Raw genomic sequence first — 21470 nt, 5'->3', positions numbered from 1 at the left:
GCCATCGACACAACTATAATTGAAATTTGTTTTATGATTCGTGCGACGATTTATTTGTTGGCTTGTCAAATCGTCTGGCAAATTAGTCAGCAAATTTTCAGGGCACATCATAATGATAAATTGACTGACAAACATTCGAAACATTCAGAAGTGCAACAAAGCTGCAAATTTTTGCCATGCAGGCAATAAAGTTGCTTTTGTTGCTCTTGCTCTTGCTGTTGCTGTTGACTGCAAATTAAAGTCTCAAACTCTTAAAAGCCAATTGGTAAAACATAAACACACACAAAGACATATATATAGAGAGAGAGAGAGAGAGAGGGAGACACTCACAATCGCACTGTGGCACACACTGTCGCATATAAAATGGATAGACAAAGTGAGCGCAAATATTTTTTATAGTCATAAGCCAGAGACAAATAAAAGGACATGGCAAAGAGCAGACAGCAAAAGGCAACAGCGACACACAAGAAAAGAAGTCGCAAGAAAACGTGAAAACATTGTCGCATGAAAAGCCGAAGACTTGATGCCGTTACAATTGTTCATAGAGGAAATGAGTAAAACAAAGTTGTATAGAATTCAATATCAATAAATGTGTGACTCGAAAGAAGGTGCAAATAAATTAAATTCAAAAATATAAATAGTCTCAAAATATTCAATTATTACTAATAATTAATTATTATTATTAATGCATTTTTTATCGAATAAGTATTTTATTTTAACTAAACAAAATAAAAACAAAACAATACAATACAACAATCCTTTCATGTTCATTAAATTCGGTTACATTATTTTGTTTTCATTACTAAGCATTATTTTGCTTAAATTTTGTTAGTTCATTAAAAATATTTTTATTATATTCTTTTTATTTTTCAATTCTCCTTTTTTCCATTTTATAAAATATTGCTTCCAACATTATGTTTTTTTCATTACCATATTGTTTTCAGCTTTATTAATTATTTATTAAAAAATTCGAAGATTTGTAAAATTTATTCAATAAGAAATTATCTTTAATTTTTCAATGAATTGGAACATATTAAGCATTATGTTTTTACATTTTTCAATTCTTCTAAAGAGATTTATAATTATTTTTAAAATATTTTTCTTATTAATAAAAATTATTGTATATTTTTCTAGTAACATATTTCATTTAACATTACCAAATTCTTAAGCATTATTTTGTTTTCATTTTTTTTTTAAATTACTACATGACATCAATTAAATTCAAATTCTTATTGAATAAATTTAATAATAATATAAATTACTGTTCATCACATATATTATTTTTATTTATAAATTTTTCTGAAATGATTTATATTTATTCGTAATTTCTTTTTTTTATAAACTTATTATTATTATTGCATCTTTTTGAATAGCCTGAAGGCTTAGTCACTCTGGCATTGAATAGTTTTTCCTCTCAGCTTAAATTTTTGTAAATTTAGCTAAAATTCTTTCTATTATTTTCTTGTATACAAATTAGATAATGAACTCTGATGAAAGGCCACATCAATGTTATAAGCATAGCAAATACAATTAAGTAATTTCACATTGAGCCCTAATGATATCATCAATTATCTAAATTATATTGAACTTCGTTGACATCGAGTCAACGTGACATACAAATACATATATATGTATGTATATGGTATAGAAAAACAAGTAGTTGCTTATATATGTTATATACTTATGTAGGTAATCCATCTTATTTGTGACTCAATGCCACAATGCTTGAAATATTGTGTTGCCCGGCGAGTGCAACAATAAATTTTAAAGTACGTTGAGTGCGAATTGCGAATGCGGCATGAATTCGAAGGCAATGTCAAAGGTGTCAGGCTCCGTTTTTAGCAAAGAGGGCAAAACAGCTTGGGGCGCTGCTAAGTATGCTACACATATATGTTTTTATTGGGTTCCGAGCCGATACGTGTGTGTGTGTGTGTGCGTGTGTGTGTGAGAGGGAAAACAATAAACATAAAATGCACAAACACACACAAGAAGTGTGCGTGTGTGTGCGTGTGTGTGTAGACGAACCTAAGGCTTATCAATTTCAATGTCTTCGGTTGAAGGCAACTTTATTTGCCTCCTCTTTGGCTTGGCACTTGACGCACTCATTTGCCTGCCATAATCAGTCAATGCTGCGCACTTGCCTCAGCTTACAGTAAGAGAAAAAGAGAGAGAGAGAGCGAGTTGTAGAGCGAGACAGAGGCTAAAAGGAAAGCATGCTACTGCCATAAAAGCAACTGATAAAAGTTTTCCGAAATGCTTTGCGTCTCAATGCCTTTTACTGTGCGCTAATTTATGGTCGGCAAAAACTTGACGCAGTTTGCGATTTTCATTTAACAATTGCCAACGTGTATGTATGTGTGTATGTGTATTGTATTATTGCAAAACTTGGGTAGAAAATTACCTTTGCTAATCGGCCTTGACGCGCATATTTCATGACAATTTTATGGCCAAATAATTTGGCTTGCCTCTTAATTTTATGACTCGACTCGGTTTTGCAGCAGCAACAACAGCAGCAGCAGCAGCCACAATGTAATCAAGGGAGGGTTTTCGAAACATCATTTGTTTGTTAATTAAATATGTTTTTAAGTTGTCCGCTGGCTGCATTAAGCTGCCGTCTCGCTTTGCGTGCTGCTAAACAATTAATTCCCATTTATGTGGCTGCCTTTTTGTCTCTCTCTCTCTCTCTCTCTCTCTCTCTCTGTGTTGTGGCGTATTCTCCGTTTTAATGTTATGTAGCACACTTTTGCTTTGCTATCAGCGGAGTCATGCCCCACACACACACACACGCACACACACACACACACACACACACACACACGTCACAGACATCGTTTGCCACAAGTGCCGCAAGCTTTGCATTTCACCACAGCAAACGTATGCCAAATGCCAGGATACAAGTGAAATACATGTTCGACATTATCATTGTTGTTGCATTGGGCTGCTCACGCTCCAGCTTCCGCTCTCGCTTTCGCCCGCCCGCCTCCTGTTGATGCCGTCTATCACCAGGCACTCGCATCATCGTTTGCCTGGATTTGCGCAGTTCATTCAAAATGCAACGCATTCGGCAGATGACAGTTGCTGAAATACCTTCGAGGGTCATTCAATAAGCAGCTAAAGCGTTGCAAATGCTTTAAATATTTTACATGAATTTAATATTGGGAGTGATTCCAAATGCCAGTTGTTGAAGCAATTACATAATTGTCTAGGGGCAGAAGCACATCATTATATAAATAAACAAAATTATTAGTAAAAAACAATTTGAAGAAGCTGCAAGCAATTTGAATAAACTGGTTTTCCATTTATTTATTTAGTTTATTCATAGTGTTTATAAAAAGTTCTACATTTTGACAATTATAACATAACATAAGGGGACCAGATTTACATTCATTAAGAAGAATGCACATCATAAACTCAACAAAGAAAGGAAGCACATTTGGTAGTGAGATCAGTCTATTAATGTATTTATTAGCAACAGCTAATAATCTGGTGAACATGCAATGTCTGAATAACAAATCTTAAAAACTATTTGTATTATTAAAGTACTTTAATATTGCCTCAAAAATGATAGAAAAATTAAATTCTTTTGAGAATCTAAATGTTAGAGATGTAAGATGTAAGAAAAGTACATGATTTAGTGAAGAAAAAAAGCGATAAAATTAATACTTTGCTTTATAAACTGTATAAACTTTATGCAAGTTTGGATAATAATCTGTGTATTTCAATTGAAGTGCTTTAACAATATTTCCTTAATTTCATGCTGGTAGTGCGTATACTTAATTATCTTTGCGATAATTGTCAATATATTTGTAAGATGGTATTGCGTATACTTAATTTCTGAAAAGTATTATTATTATTATTACTAATTTATGAAACAACTCTCGCTGCTTTAAAACGTATTATTTTCCATATTTTGCGAGCTAATTGGATGGCAAATTTTGTATGAATGCGTACACGTTATATGCCTGCAGATGTGTATAGTATATTCATATTTATACTCGTACATATATTTATTACAATGAGAATCCAAGGCCAAGAACAGAGCTGTGTGAAATGCACACAAATTTATTTATACGGTTTAATTAATTTGCGAATTGGTCGATGGGAAAGTGTTGGAGTGTGAGTGCATGGCTTTTAATATCAATGGACAATGGACAAGCATGGGAAATGCACAATGCACATATTTAATTGGTGTCCATTTCATCAAGTTTGTGTAGTAATTATAATAATTAGAACTGCATTATTCTCATTATTATTTGATGAAATGGTTTGTTTGAACTGCTTCAAAATTTTAATGCTTAAATTCTACTAAACTTTAAGTTTCTATCGACAATTGGTTGCAAATATCGTAAAGTGTTTAGCTTTAATGTCTTCGACGAAGCGACTTAAGATCTAGTATATAGTTAATTTAGGGATTTGCCTAACAAGTCCTAATCATTGCCACGTTCGTCTTTATTTATTCGCTTGGAGGCCTTAAAACTGCAGCAGTAAAATTTATAGCACATAAGACACACACACATACACAAAGCAATTGATTTGAAATTGACGTAGTTGGAATGAGGTTTTTTTGGTGTCTTCACGGCATCGATTATAATACCCTGTAGCTTAAGATTCTAGCCCAGTAAACGCCTAATACAAATTTTGCATTGCATTTGCAGACATGCAGCATATTTCAGTTGATTAAAGCTCTGAGAAAATGGCAATGAAATTAATGAGAGAGAAAATCCATTCCACATTCAAGAAATTTCATGAGAATTCCTTTAAACAGAATTCGTAAATTTGGCTGCTGATTAAGATTAGGTATGAAATGAACTTTGTTCGTCTGAGTTGAAAATCAACTTAGTAACTTTATTAGCGTGGTATTCGTTAGTTGAGCATGCTTAAGGCGCGGCATTTGTTTGCCTGTCTGTCTATTATTTTCTTATTAGGCGCAGTTTTATTTATGTTTTGAGGACATATAAACTGAGGGGCAAGGGGAGAGAGAGGGGGAGGCGTAGGATCATGTAAATCTCTGTCGGCTACAGCTACTTAATTAGCAAAGTTTGAATGAGAATAAAATTGGTGTTAAACAATTAAAGCCGCGATGAGTAAGCGAAAGCAACAAGAACTAAAAGTAAGAGAGGGCAGCGATGGCAAAAAGCAAACTGAGCAAACAACTTGGCCGACAGGTGAAGGACAAGAGGGTGGGTGGGGCGAGGGAGGTATAGAGGGAGACTGGCTGGCGTAGGATTGCGGAGGACGAAGCAAAGTGAGGCGCAGGGCAGCTGACAAAGTCGAGCATAATACAACCTTGAGACGCACATAAAGTTGTTAGCCGTCTCTTTGTTGTTAATGTCACATATTGTTGTTGTTGTTGTTGCTCCTTCTGCTGTTGCTGCCTTTGTCACTGTTATTGTTTATTGTACTTGTTGTTGTTGTCGCTAGCAGCACCTTCATCTAGTGTGCGCTGTTCCGCATCAATGAGCGTAAGAGAAATCAGTATTAATTACTTGACTTCTTGTTGCCAGAAAAAGGCAACCAAAACAGCAGCAATGCCACATGTCGCCGTCAGACACACACACACACACACACACACACATGCATACACACCCACCGAGGCGAGAGACTGGTGTGGCAAATTGTTTTGATGGCAACCTTGTGTCGGACACAGTCGCGTCTCGTTGCGTCTCTTTTGATATGCGTCGCTGCCATTTAATGGCTAACTAAATGGCGCATCGCTAACGCTATTTCGGTCTGGCTAAGTGCCTGTGATTGATGCACTAATGCTAACGCTTGCTTTTTCATACTCAACTGCAAATCACACTCGCTCTCTCGCATTGCGGTTTTTGAGGTAAAAGAAAGCTGAATTCGCTGCTCATTTTTGGACATTTGATTGCACATTGCGACTCTTGAAAGCGAATGCGACGAGTGTGGCACATTTCAACGGAAATCGAAATTAATTTTGCTCTGTGCTATTTTCAAAAATAAGCCGTTTCTGCTGTCGTTTGCTAAAGTGAAGCGTGTGCTTAGCTTAAATGAAATGAACTACAACTTTCAGTTGATACACATTTTGTAAAGAGTTCATTCATATTCATAGCTGGTATATTTTGTACTGTGTGGTATATTTTAAATAAAGTATTATCAACATACCAAATACAGCCATTGGTATATTTAAATATTTTTGCAGTATATTATTTTAATTAGAACAATTCCGCTCTGTTTAGCTTTTATTTCAAATGAATATACCATATGTAGCATTTGGTATATTTGTTTGTATTTTTGTGGTATATAAATTTGGTATAATATAAGAATACTCAAAATGAATTAGTATATTAATATACCACATATAGCCTTCGGTATATTTTAGTATTTTTTGCGGTATTTTAATTTGGTATATTATTAAATTAATAAAGTATTATATTAATGTATTAAATATAGCCTTTATTTGGTATATAATAAGAATAATTCTGAAATGTTTTACATATATTCAAAATGGGTCGCGGGTATCTCACAGTCGAGCACACTCAAGTGTGCAAAGTTCTCGAGCTCATTTGTTAATTTATGTTTACCAACGATCTCCAATAATTGGGCCAAAAGAGAAAAGTGTAACTTAATAAACTGCCAAACAAAAGTTACATACAGAATTATTGTTCTCTAGCATTGGATATTAAAGTTAAGGGAAACTGAAGAGCACACGTTGCGTATACGTAGAGTAAGCCGCAGAGTTTACTTTGAAATTGGTTTAAGGCGTTGCAGAGGTACAGCTGACACCACATCCGCATCCGCATACACAGCTACAGCCACAGACACATCCACATCCACATCTACATCTATATCCTTCAGGCCACAGTTGGTTAGTTGTCTATCAACATTTTGAGCCAATTAACAAATTTACACTGAAAACCTCAAAAACCACACAAGTTCTAGAAAAGTTTTTGGCAAAAGCAGATTGAGGGAGAGTGGAATATCGTTTAAGCCTTCTTGCTAATAAAATTAGCAGAGATCTTGTGTGTAAATTGATGTAGATTGCTTGATGTGCGGACGGTGTTCAACAAGTGTGGCGAAAAGTGTTTAGTTGTTATCTTCCCGACAAGCATATGAAACACACAGCGAAAATGAAACGAACTGAGCTTAACGGTAACTAAGGCGAAAACTGGGACGATAGTCCCGCTGCAATTGGTTGTTGGGTTTCCTTCTACTGGGCCAACTCCCCTCCTCCGGGGAGCAGCACACACACTGTGGCCGTAATGCAGCCTGTCATTGCCGTATAAATCATTGAAAGGCATAATAAACTCGACAGGCAGTCGAGTCGAGCCACACACACAGGCCACACAGGCTGCAGCAGACGTGCACGCTGAGATATACTTATGCCAGCGGAGTCCCTATGCTAAGCATAACGGCAGGAGTCGCAGTCGCAGTCGCAGTGAGTTGCTTCATTTTGCTGCCTTCTCAATTGGGGCCAGCGCATGTGTGTGTGCAACCAAACGTGGCACAGATAAGCCCAGCAGGCAAAGACCAGTCTGGGGGCAAAAAACTACTAATGTATGGTGCACACTTTGAGGGGAAGTAAAAGGAGCATCGGGTGCAGGTTCAAATAAAATTAAGCGCACCAACAGTTGCCAATGCATGGGTCATCAAACCGAGCGGTCGTTGCAGTCCACACAACATTCCTGCACTTTAAACAGGGTGCCTCGAAAAGTGGCAGAAAGTGCTATCAAAAAAGGACAAAGAGATTGGCTGAAGAATACATAAAAATACTCTTCATGAATTTATACATCTACAACGGATATACTATTTGAAATGATATTAAATGACTGCGAACATCAATTTGCAAATATATATGGTCTATTGAATATCTAGCTGTGAACATTGAAATATCAGTGCAACTTCGATAGAAATTTTAGTTATTACATATTAATATTAATATTGAACAATGAAATAGCAGTGCTTACAACCTACGCGTTGAAAAATTGAAAAATACTGTTATATACGCAACTTCATTAGAAATTTTAGTTATAACATCTTAATATATATATTTTTTTTAATAATTCAACAATATACTATTTGAAATAACATTAAATGATTGCGAAAATCACTTTACAAATATATATGATCTCTTGAGTATATAGCTGTGAACATTGAAATAGCAGTGCTTTCGACATACGTTGAAAAATTGAGAAATATTATTATAAACGCAACTTCGAGAGAAATTTTAGTTATTACAGCTTAATATTATATATACATTTTAAGTAATTCAACCATTCTTTCATTTTAGGTTACTTAATATTTTAGCAAATATGTATGTGGAAAGTACTCAAAATTAAAACTGATTTTTTTTCCAAATAATTAGCTTCTTCTTAAGTATCGAACCAGTACAACAGGAAGACAAAATCAAAACTGAATTGCATTTCGAATTAGTAGCCAAACATTTACATTTTCAAGTCAAATTCGAAAAAGGAAACATAAGTGTCAACGAATCATTTGAAAACAAAAAAATCACTAAATCTAATTTCAAGGCACATCGAGCAATTTACTCTGTTTTAAATAATGGAAGAACTCTGTTAAATTTAACCAAGCGCAGATCATAGATGGGTTTACTTCGTAAACTTTACAGAAACTTAATCAAAAAGCATTAGCATATTTTTGTTTGTGCCTCACTCTTGTAATTGAGAGTTATGCGTCAGTTAAACGAAACCGCTTTGCATACAGGGTGCACAATGCTGCCTTGAGTCATTATTTGTTTTAAAGTAAACGGGAAAAACGAAAAATAAACATACATACGTTATAATGAAGTGCACGCATATGAGAAAACATTTTTTAAATGAATTAACTTTTGCTTTGCGTTTTTATGACATTCAACTGTGGGAAATTCGTTCATGGCAAACCACCTGACGGTCGACGTTGTATCTCTTTGTAAGTGATGGCTTCAATGCGCCTTTGGCGCTTTTTTTCCGTTCTGATGTAATGCAAATTGCATTGGCTTTAATTTAAATTGAAAGACAATAACAAACAGCGGTTTGGGTTTCATTCTTTTATTCTTTGTGATGTCTCGGCTTCAGCTTCGTCTTCGTCTTCGGTTTCGGTTTTACATTCCTAAACACCCTATAAAGGGTCCTTCTGACAGCGACGTTTACAAACAAATATTTTTGCCGAAAGTGAAGAAAAATTAGGCACAATAAATTGAACGGAAGTTGCTGCTTAAAATGGAAAATGGCAAAATGAAAACAGAAACGAAACACAACAACTCAAATAGACGGAAAAAAAGGAGAGAGAGAGAAAATAACAAGAACACAAAAAAAAAAACTCTAGCAAAGCGGAAGCTTCGAAAATACCGAAAACAAAAAACGCCGGCAACTGGTAAATGTCGAAACTTGAGAGGGGGGAGAAAGAGGAGCTCTAAATAGAGGATATATTCCTAGGGTTGTTTGTCTGTGGTTATTGCTGTGGCTATTTGACCAACATACAGACACACACACACAACATACTTGTCTATTTGTCTGTCTGTGTCGGTGTCTGTGTTTGCTGGTTGTGTGTTGTTTTTGTCTAGCCATCTAGATTGAAATACTTGAGTTGCCGTTGTCTGGAAATAGGCGTACTTTGAGCCTATGAACACATAGATACTATTAACTAAATCCCTCACAGGAGATACATACAGAGAGTGATGGGAGGGAGAGAAAAAAGCGTAGCAGATAGAGTTTTCGTGTGGCGGACGTTGCACGTTTCATGTTGCATACAAATTTTCAATTTTCGTTTAAGGTTGCAAAAGTCGTAATGCCGCCTGGTTGCAAGTGCCATCTTGCAAACCTTTTTGGCAATTTCCGTAGCAAATGGCAAACAAAAGGCAAACTAAATGTGCCAACAATTGTAACAATTGCAACAACTGCGACAGCAAACATGAAAAAAAAAAAACAAACCAAAGAAACAACAAAAGCTGTCTGACGAGCGAACAATAAAACAAATGAATGAATAGCAAATTTTATAAAGCCAGCATCACAAACAGCAGTGTCGCCTACAAAATACACCCGACAAAAGTGTCAAAAAGAGAATTCCAGAAGTAACAGGTCGTATACTTGATATAGGCGAATACGTATTCGCGATGTACACTGTAATTTAAAAGGACATTTTAAAAAATTTCTTCTAATAACAATATTCAAAATAGTTACCCAAAAAGAAACATTTAATAATATACCTTGACATCGATTTAAATAATACAAAAAATATACTCTTTCTATTAGTCATTTTAGATATACTATAACTTCAATTTAATTGTTATAATATCTAGTAACTACATTTTTTTTTACTTTAATAAGTGAATTATAGAAAAAGAGCTTAACTAAAAGAAAATGTTAGAAATTAAGTATATGATAGATCAATTTTAAAAAAGAAGCTTAAAAGAAAAATAAGAGGATATTAAGCCAATTTAAAAGAAATTCTTTGTGGAATCAATTTTGTTATTTTTTAATTCATTTCTCTTTAGCTGGATGCTAGTCGTGTGACTTAAATTGCCTTTTGTTCGCACTGATTGATGCGAATTGAGTTCATGTTGAAATCATTTTGGTTTTCTTTAGTCTCTTCTCTTCTGTACGTTCAATAGCTTAGTCGGGTGCGCAAAAAAGAATGGAAAGAAGAGGGGGAGGAAGAGGAGGAAAGGATGTTTGTTTTTGTGTGTGCCTTGCATAACTTGACAAAACGAACTGTGAACACACCGTCACGACTTTATCCGTCTCTCCTTTCTCTCTCTCTCTTTCGGCTTCCGTTGTGCTTCCTCACAAAACTGCAATTTTTTGCCTGCATAACGCCAAGCGAATAGAAAAGCCACCAATTGTTAACGCTGCCTCCTGCCTTACCCCTCCGCCACCACCTGCAGTCTCTATCTACATTGCAGCCAGCGTCTTCTTCAGTTGGGTGGCCATCAGCTTTATGCCTTTTGTTATGCTTTGCGAGGCGTGTAAAATATTCATTGTTGTTGCCTATGTTTCAGTTTTTTCCCTCTATTTCCTTTCCTTTTACAGGTGGTAAGAATGTCGCCCGCTGAGCATCATGTGGTTACGCCCAACGTGGTGAGCGATGAGGATTACCAACTGGCGGCAAGCACAGGCGGAGAAAAGTGGAAAGATGTGCCGGGGTATCTGATGGCGATGGCGAATTACCTTGCTGGCCATGTCAATGAAACGGAGGATGTGGAACGCTTCAATGGGCCGATACTTAAGGCGAGCATCAAATCGGTCTATTGGCTATTTCTCATCCAGTATGCAGCGTTGGCATTACTCGGCGTCCTCATGAACATCATCATCATCGTGTACATCATGTATCATCGGCTTTACAAGGATGTCACGCATGCGTTCATTATCAACTTGGCGTTGTGCCATTTTGTGCAATGCGCTCTCGTGTTGCCCATTTCGCTGATGGTGATGCTCATTCAGAACTGGATATTTGGGCAATTCCTTTGCTTCTTTCTGCCCATGCTGCAGGTGAGTCTCCATTTTTCCATTCCAGCCATTACTTTACTTTTATCCGTTTTATTCGTTGGCTCCGCTCGAGCAAATTTTAATTAAACTCACTCACGAGCATCGTTATCTATTGCTTTTTACTCCATGTCCAGCTTTTGGCTGCTGCTCCTTTTTGTTCGTCTGGTTGGTCAATTGCTGGCCAGGGAGCTGCTCTAAAGCTGCCAGCGGGCCAGATGTGCTGATAAACCTCATGGACCTATGACAAGTTAATAAACTTAACGCATTCTGCTTTATCTGTTCTGCTCTGCTCACTTTACACAATGAAAGTTTTAACCACTGAACAGTGGTTAAAAATGAGCAGCATTCAAAATTATTTATAATATAAATATTTCGATTTAATTCTCATTATACACAATTATTAACATATCGATTCATAGATTGCTGATACTAATTGATAAGGCTCATTTTAAAAGTCTAATATGTCCGGTTGAAATAAACAAGGAAATAGCCGAAGTAAAATAATTTTAACAGCTTGTCCTTAATGTCATTCTGCAAATAATTTTGTGTTACATACTTAGAGGCTGTGATTAATTTGTCCAAAGTCGTGCAAACATCAAATTTATAGCATACTTTGGGGCTGTGCGTTATTAGCAAATTGCAGTGATTTTTATTTAATTTTGTTATAGCATACTTTCTGGATTTCCATAATATATACACCTTCAGACCGCGCATAGTTTTTAAATTTTAATGCCCTGCAAATAATTTTGCAATGCATAACTTCAAGCTACATTTAAACGATTCTCAATCGCAAATATCCTTTTCGCAAACAACGTATATTTCGACCATATCCTGTCACAAAAAATGTGTTCTTAAGAATCCAACACTTGTAATTGTTTAGTCCGGGAGCCGAAAGAATTTTGCAAAAATTATAAATAGCATAATATCTCGAACACTACAAGGACAAAATACAGTGGACTTTTGAAATTTTTGGCATTTTTATACCCATGATCCTTAAAATGTCTATCGATAAAACGAGTTATCCTGATCACAAAAAGGTATGTCCCGCAAGATCCTTAAGAATATGGAAGAACGAAAATAAGAAAAAGAAAAATCATTTTTGAAATTAAACGGATTTGGCTATAAACAATTTTAATTTATATTGCAAACTTTGAGGTTGCGATAAGTCTTCTTTTTCAAGGGATGGCAAGGACGAAGTCTATCGATTGGAATCAAAAAAACATGCGAATTATCTAAGGCTCCAACACTTATAATTTTTCAGTTCGGGGGCCAAAGGAAACAAGCAAAAATCATAAATTGCTGGATAACCTGAGAACCACAATGACGATTTGAATGTCCTTTTGCATCACGATAGCTCTTTTCAAATGACTTTGTTTGATACAGAACTTGCCAGGATCACACGCGATATAAAAAAGATATACGCAATTTTTTGTATACATAAAAATTATTTTATATGGGATCCTGTAGGGATTATCGCCCTTTTAAAAATAGTAAGAAAGCTACAGTCGAGTGTACTCGACTGTGAGATACCCGCTACCCATTTTGTAGAAAAGAAATATATTTTGCGGTTTTTTTCTCAAAATATACGGAATATACTGCTAAAATACTAAAAATAGTATCACATTCAAAATATACCATAGACGGCACAAAACACCAGATTGTCAGCCAAAGCAACTAAGACCCCTAGTGAGTAGGCGTTTTTGCCCATACAAAAGTATTTCTTTAATAACTTCGACAATTTTTATCTGATCGTAACCAAATATTCAGGAATCATAATTACTATAGTTTTTATTGTATAAACCAAAATTCGTAACTCTAGCTTTAAAATTACGCTTGTTATTCGATTTTTTTTATTTGCGGGGGCGGAAGGGGGCGTGGCAAAAATTTTAAACAAACTTGATCTGCGTGCAAACATAACAAATGCTGTCGAAAAAAAATTATAGCTCTATCTCTTATAGTCTCTGAGATCTAGGTGTTCATACGGACAGACGGACAGACACACAGACGGACAGACGGACATGGCTAGATCGTCTCGGCTGTTGACGCTGATCAAGAATATATATACTTTATAGGGTCGGAGATGCCTCCTTCTACCTGTTACATACATTTCCTGCCGGCACAAAGTTATAATACCCTTCTACCCTATGGATAGCGGGTATAAATAGTTTTAAAACTCAAGGGAGAAGACCTATCTGCATACTAAATAACATCCTCGTCGGCCCTCAAATGGACGAGTTGGAGCACATTTTTCAATTTTTAGCCCCTTATAGAAATTTCAAACATAATTTTTGATAAAAACTTAAAAATCAATGAATAAAGATCTATAGTTTGGCATGCTGGCAGCATAAGAAATATATTCTTTCGAACTCATTCAATATATAGCATAGATATGACATGAAATAATAGGAAATTCTATGCCGATGATGATAAATAATAAATTTGTTTGGTTAACTGTAGTCCCATCAAAATAAACATGGTGGCTTTCTTTTTCGCTGCTTGTTTACCTCTCTCCGATGAATTTATGCAGTGCCGTCAATTTAAATTGTCATTACAAGAATGATCAACCCGTAGGGCCTGGATTTTCGATTTGTAAATGATATATATATTACACCGAGTCCGCTAATGTTATTTTTGTCATACTTTCAATCTGACACATTAATTTCCCAAGAATTGCAAATAGTTAATTTGAATAAAGTTAAACAATAGTAGATAATAAAAGACAACACAAATCTCATAATCACTTCATGCTTTATTTATTTTTCATGCATAATCTCTTCTTGTATTATTTATTTATGCTGTTAAATAATAACTTTGAATATATAAATATTTACTTACATGAAAGTGTCAGTTAGTTTGCTGACTAGTTGATTATATGTATTTACATTTAATTTTTGTACTCTGCCGCAGTGGCAAGATGAGTGCGTTGGCATTGGCTTCGAGATACGCTGTTTGTGACAGTTGCTAAAGGGCTGTTAACTGTACCTAATTGGCATGTCAAGTCCGCATATAATGTTGGATTGAAATCAGAAGTCCGTAACAAGGTTTGTCCGGCTCTCCGTCCGTTGTGTCGGTTTGTCGGTTTGTGTGGCTGCGTGTGTCGGTCTGTCGTAACCGATTTGCCAGTCCTCACTCAAATCCACACCTTTTCGCTTTGTCACCTTGCGATATGGAGCATTTCCACGCAATAGCTTTTGCCACGTCTTGTTGCCAAAAGCCGCAATGATTGACACATTTCACGGTCCCTGCCAACAATACACGTGCATCTGTATCTGCCACATATATATATATATATATATCTGTATATATATATGTGTGTGTGAGTATATATGGCAAACAACAGGATATAAAATAATTTACTTTCATTCAATTTTGTTTTGCTACCTTTACTTAATGTCGTCAGCTACTCTCTTGTTCTCTTCGCTTCGCTTCGGTTCGGTTCGTTTCTTTTTTTCTCTGTTTTTATTTTTTTTTAGGCAACGTCTGACAAAAACAGAATGCCAAAATATTTGGCCAAATCGAGCAGCTAATGCTCTAGTTGTTATTTGTGCTCTTGGCCAAGTCAAGTTTTAGTCATCAGACTTATGAATCTCATTCATAAACAACATTTCATTTGAGTGAAACTGCCTCAGGCATACACATTGGAAGTGTAGTTTTATGTATATATGAAGCGAGTGTATTGATTTATTAACTAGACGACAAAACTCTTTAAGGTTGTGCATGTACTCGACAAGACGGGACAGAGCATCTGGAAATTGAGCTAGACGCTCTTGAAGATTGTATTACCGAAGCATTCGCAAACAAAGACGCGATAGAAAATGCCAGGCAACGGATATGATTCGATTTGATTGCTATCACAAAAGGCGACAAATAGCGCATACCCATTCCAATCTCAATCCCTATGCCCTATCCCAGCTCACAGAGAGATTTTTGCGGCATTTACGCACACATTTATCATGTGTGTGTGTGTGTTGTGCCTTTTCCCTTCTTATTCTGAAGTTGATTGATGCTACCCACAAAAATCCCCAAGTCGCCCTGGAAGGATGCGTTAAATTTCATTATTTAGGGTCGAATGAGAATTGCAATCGACACAATTGCAGCTGAGAAAAGCTAGTCGTCAAAATGAAGATTGTCTGCTTTAGATATTTTTAGCATTCAATTCAATTTATCTATCCTAGACCTTTAAATGTGCTTCATGTTATTGTTTAGATAGCAATTTTATCACCATTAAAAAGTAGTTCAAATTAAGTGCAACTTATTTTTGTTCGTATTTATATTTTCGTAGAATTAAATTCGACACAGAAAATCTTTAATGATTTTTGTGCTGACGATGCGAATGGTTTTAATGGTCATGGTCATAATTCATATGGATGTGTGCTTGTCTAATGCCTTGACGAATACATTGACCATAGGCTAATGCTAGACAATCTGTTAAAAATGATTGGTTTTCTGTGGTTTGAGGTGTTGTCACAATATTCAATCTGGCACATCTCAGGCAAATAAACAAACAAGCGCACAAGGAAAACGCAAACTTGGTCTAGAACAAAAATGGATGATAGCCTGGAAAATCTTTAGGATTTCGTTATCAGCATAATGCGATGCATGGCTACACGTATGTGGGCAGCATAAAACAACACGACGACAACCTACATACGTACGTGTGTCTGTGTGCGTGTGTGTGTGTGTAAGTGTGTGGGGGGGACACCATTCAAGCGAAACCTAACACAAACTCAGAGTCAAAACCTAAACTGAAGCAAAAGTAGAAGAACCGGTGTGTATAGTACGAGTACAACAACAATCAGAGGCAAACAAATTTGTTTCAATCACCGCACACGGCCGAAAAATGGTTGCCTAAGCCATTGGACTAAGTAAACAAAGCTGAGGAATCAGCTTTGCCCAGAGACCCCAACCCAGACACGACTTACAACTGTGCTATACTGTGGCTGTATTGTTTTTTACTTTCACTTGTTTTTTTCGTATCTGTATACATGCTTTTTCTTCTTTCTCTTTTTTTCTTGCAGGACATTCCGTTACATGTTGCCATGATATCGCACATACTGATTGCCTGGGATCGCATGCGTTGGCTAAGCGATCCGCTCAAGGGTCGCATACCCGGCTTTGTCTGCTGCTGTGCCACCTGGCTAACTGGCATGGTGATTGCGCTCCCTTATCCCATTTATACGATTTACGTTGAGCTTGGGGTGAGTATTCATTCATTCATTCATTCACTCATTCGTTCAGCGTGTGTGTTGCTTTATTAAAAATTACGCGATGCCAAAGATGCGACATGTGCCACACACGTGTGTGTGTGGGAAGGAGGATTGCTCTATATCAGCCTCAGATCAAAGTAAATTCAGCAGACCGTTAAAGCATTTTCGCCGAGGTACTCAACGGTCGACAAAAACGCAGACAGGCGACAGGCGACAGTCCCTTTTACCACGTGCCACAATGCGAACAGATCATAGACCAGCTGCTGACTGACACTCTTTTGTGCATTTCCCTCGCATAGATTTTGAATCAACTAACGAAAAGCTATTCAACTACATTTTGCGAGTTTTCCGTTGCATACTTTTGAGCGCACATTGAAATTTTTTTTTGTATATGTTACATTCTTTATTTATTTACAATCTATCTATCTAAAGATAATAAGTAAATTCTATGAACGCACATTGAAATGCGTTTCGTTTATTTATTATTAAAAATTATACCCTCTAAAGTTAGGATAGAAGTTTAACAGGCAAACGGAGGCATCTCTGATTATATAAAGTATATATATTCTTAGATAGATCTCAGAGACTATAAGAGACAGCACTTGTTATGTTTTCAAGCAAGTTTGTTTACAAAGTTTGCCCTCAAAACTTACCAAAATTAAAGAACAAACTCTATTTAGAAACAATTGTAAAATAGAAGCGATTTTAGGAACCTACAATAGTAATTATGTATCCTGAAAATTTTGGTTGTAATCAGATAAAATTTGTAGGAGTTATTTAAGAAATACTTTTTTTTTAGTTGCCTTGGCTGACAATCTGGTATAATTTGTATTCTATGGTATATTTTGAATGTTCAAGAAACAGTATTCGATATATTTTGGTATAATTTAAGATTCATACCGCACTGTTTTGCTCTTATTCATAATGGGTAGCTGGTATCTCACAGTCGAGCACACTCAACTGTAGCTTTCTTACTTTTTTCAATTTATTCAGATTGTTTAAATTAGTCCGACTAATGTGGCAGCTTAACCTAAAAATATATTAACAATTTCACTTATTGATCGGGGCAGACAGATTAGAATATAAGTGTAGCAGGCAGATCCTGTAAGTGAAGTCGTTTAAGACGCCTCTTGCCCTTGAGGCGTTGAGAAAATACATTTAGTTGAGCTTTCTTACTTGTTTTTATAACTGTAATATTATGATATTATTTGTTAAACGCATTCTTCACATTATAAATAAAAACACTGACAAATTGATTCCAATTACTGTTAATTAACTTAAAAGGATTTCTTGTTGCTATGGTTTTATTTAGCCATATTTTGTGGAATTTGTGCAAGATGCTGATTAGAATGCAGTTTGCAGTTTATTGCCAGCAATTGGATCATGTGGTTGTCAATGTCTCTCTCTCTCTCTCTCTGTCTCTCTGTCTCTTTCGCATGTGCATATATGTAGTGTAGTGTAGTGTAGTGTAGTGTTATACAATGAGGCAGCCGCTTCGTTGCACTCACTTCATCATTGTCGGCAAACCCCAAAGGTCTGATTAGCTAGCTGGCAAACTAACAACTGGCAAAGTGGCAAACTGCACTCACTGCCTGCTGCCTCATTGCGAGCCTGCTGACATTGTTGATATGGGCGTTATTGGTATTTGTGTGTGGCTTGCATTAGTATGTGTGTGATGCTGGGCGGGCCAATTTGAAACTCGTTAACGTGGCTTGTCAACTGCGCTTGCATTTTGCTGCCAAAATATTTGCTACATGGACTTTTAAAGTGCGCCCGCAGTAATGCCAGCAAAAGCAAAAGCAAAAGCAACACTTACAATAACAAACACGACAGCAGCAACAAGAGCAACAACAATAACAACAAGATGACAAAAACAACAAGAGACATAAATATTTATGGGCCATAAAGTGTTGCAACTTTTTGATACACTCAACGTGTTTTTCTTCTTCTCTCACTCTCACTTTCATTCGCTCTCTTATTCTCTTTTTCTATCTCTCTCACTTCGTATATTGCCTTCTCGTTCGCTCGCATGTGTATGTGTTTGTGTTTGTTTGTGTGTGATATTGTGGGCCTTCATTTGCTTGGCATCAAACGACAACACTCAACAAGCAGCACAACAACAACAACAACAACAACATTGCACTCGCATACCCTATAAAAAAGATACAGAAAAAATAAGATACTAGATCAAAATGTAATAATTATGTCAAGAATTTTATGCTATATTTCGATGTTATCATTTATAATTTGGCTTCTCATTTTTGAATATACTAAGCATTACTTTAATTTATAGAGGTGCATTTCTTCAAGTATAAGTCAGAAATACCTTTCTAACTGCAACCCAACTGTCAGGGTATTCTTCTGCACATCACTTGAAAAACAATTTTCTTTTATAGTTTTGTTATTATAACTCGCCCTGCCTCGCCCCTTTATATTATGTTTTCTGCTATCAAGCATAGTCTAGTTTATCCAGCACATTTTTGTAAGCATAGCAGACAGTGTTCGTGTGCTACAAATAAGAGTAAAACAAGTGTGAAAACTATAGTCGAGTGTGCTCGACTGTGAGATACCCGCTACGAAATGAATATACCTCAAAAATACATACTAAAAAATAATATACCGAAAAAGATTTAAAAATGCCGAAGACTATATTTGATATATTCATATAGTATTACATTCAAAATATATCAAATTAATATACCGTCAAAATACTAAGCGTATACTACATTTTAAATTTTTGGTATATTGATATACTACTACAATCAAAATATGACATAGAGTGTGAAATATACCATATATTGTCAAAATTACGTTTATTATTCGATTGGTGGCAATATTTTTAAACAAACTTAATCTGTTAAGTTATAATAATAATACCTTTCTACCTTATGAGTAGCGGGTATAAGAAATGCCAAATTTAATAGAAGAAGAATTTAAATTTTACAAAAATAGATATGTTTGGAAAAAAGTTTAGTTTAATTGAAATCAAATTTGAACTCAGTTATTGTTTATGTCTTGTGTTGACATCATAAATTAATTTATGAACCCGAGTTGAGGGGACAGATGAAAATAACTGTGAAAAAGAGCAACGGCCAACAAAATCCATATATATTCATTTTACATAAAGTAATGAACTGCTGCCGCTCGAAGGAGAATTGAGCGACTCTCGAAGTTTCCACTTACCATTTTACCACTTGCTATTTGCCACTTGCCACTTGCCTCTGTGCGTTAAGTGGCAGCCCATTCGAGTGAAGAGGCGCGCACGCCGAGGACAAAGAACATGAGAACACGAATACTTCAATATCCACACAGCACTCGTTGTTGTTCGTTGTTCGTTGTCAATTGGCTTTTGCGCTTCGCTCATGTAGTATATGTGATTATATTATTATTGGGGGCCTTTTTGGTGTTGTTGAACTCTTGCCGCAATTATATGTGCTATTTATGAAGAGCTTTCCTTCTGTCTTTCACATTTTTCCATGTGCGACTAACGACAATTTGTATAATTTATATGGCAATTCGATAAATGTCTGGTCTCATAAAACCGGCAACGTGATGGCAACAAGTGGCACACACACACACCAACGAAATGCCCCGATTATGATAACGATGATATAGATGATGATGATACTACTTACTATTCGCAGGCCAAATACATAATAATCAAGCCAACGATAATTACGACGATTTACAATATTTATGCCCGAAAGTCGATTATCATATTGCGCGCGCTTTTGTGTGTGTGTGTGTGTGTGTGTGTGTGTGTGTGTGTTACACACTTAGAAGGCAGTCAAACTCAATCAGTCGTCAATAATTTCATTAGTTCAATATCTGTGCGTATACTTAATTTGATGGCAGTGCTAGAACAGCGCAAGATACGACGACGAGTATGTTAGACACTCCAGGAGGACGCCATCTGCTTAGAGACAGACAGACAGACAGACTGAGAGACCCCTTGATCCTCTTTGCTGTCAGAGTCGTCCTCTACAGAGGGCTTATTATCTCATTTGGGTTCGCCGCTTGTGCAATTTATGAATATTTTACGAGAGAGTTGTGCGCAAAGGGGCAAAAGAGTGGCTCATACATACATAGAAATGATATGATGTGCCATTTGGTATTCAGTGTTCACTGTTCAGTGTTCAGTGCTCAGTTTTCGGCATTCGGTATTTGGTATTTTGGGTTCAACAAATTGCTTTGACACTTACATTCACTCACAGAGAGAAACACAATGCCTTCAGAACTTTGATTGTCATGTGGGGCAAACAAAATCTCTCGCATTCCATTGTGTTTATGTGTGTGTGTGAGTGTGTGCTTTGAGCCTGTGATTAGCAATAAGATTCCGAATTCATGCATTTCTATGAATTTTCATGTATTTCATACATTTCTGACATCAATTCTGAATTGCTTGCTAATTTGAGACGGTTATTAAGCATTTTGAAAACTTCAATTTCCGCAACAACAACAACAAGAAAAAGTGGTGGAAAAGTGGAAAATATTTTGCGCATTTTTTACATATCATCGTTTACGATTTGCTTTTGGAATCTTAACAATTTCCCCACACACACACACACACACACACGAATTGATTGCAGCAAACATTTTGACCTCGATTCACAGCAGGCTTTCAATACCTCAATTCAATTCTAAAAAAAAAAATGAACGAGTAACTTTTTGTGTTGCGTGCGAAAGCGATTTGGATAACCTTTGACCTGCTGCTATATGTTAAGTTTGCTTTAGCATTTTTACGCCATTTTACTTTTATTCTGTATAAGTTTCAGTTTCAGTTCGCAGTTCGCAGTTTTCCCATTTCCAATTCCAAATT

At 36.1% G+C, this 21470-nt stretch overlaps 1 protein-coding gene across 3 annotated transcripts in view; it reads left to right on the top strand.

The window, feature by feature from the left end:
* The window catches only part of LOC117577394 (uncharacterized), a 72120-nt gene that overhangs the window by 20014 nt on the left and 30636 nt on the right, over positions 1–21470 (top strand). The window contains exons 2-3 of one of the 3 annotated variants that reach the window (XM_034262304.2): positions 10989–11447; positions 16463–16642. In XM_034262304.2, coding sequence (XP_034118195.1) covers positions 10998–11447; positions 16463–16642 — 630 coding nt within the window. In that variant the 5' untranslated portion in view covers positions 10989–10997. Of the gene's footprint in view, positions 1–10988; positions 11448–15950; positions 16126–16462; positions 16643–21470 lie in introns of those variants that run through there. The other 2 variants (XM_052005047.1, XM_052005041.1) reach the window with 2 other exon arrangements.

The sequence above is a fragment of the Drosophila albomicans genome, chromosome X (assembly GCF_009650485.2).
Source record: "Drosophila albomicans strain 15112-1751.03 chromosome X, ASM965048v2, whole genome shotgun sequence".
Taxonomy (NCBI): Eukaryota; Metazoa; Arthropoda; class Insecta; order Diptera; family Drosophilidae; genus Drosophila; species Drosophila albomicans.
This window is presented reverse-complemented; position numbering and strand designations above follow the sequence as displayed.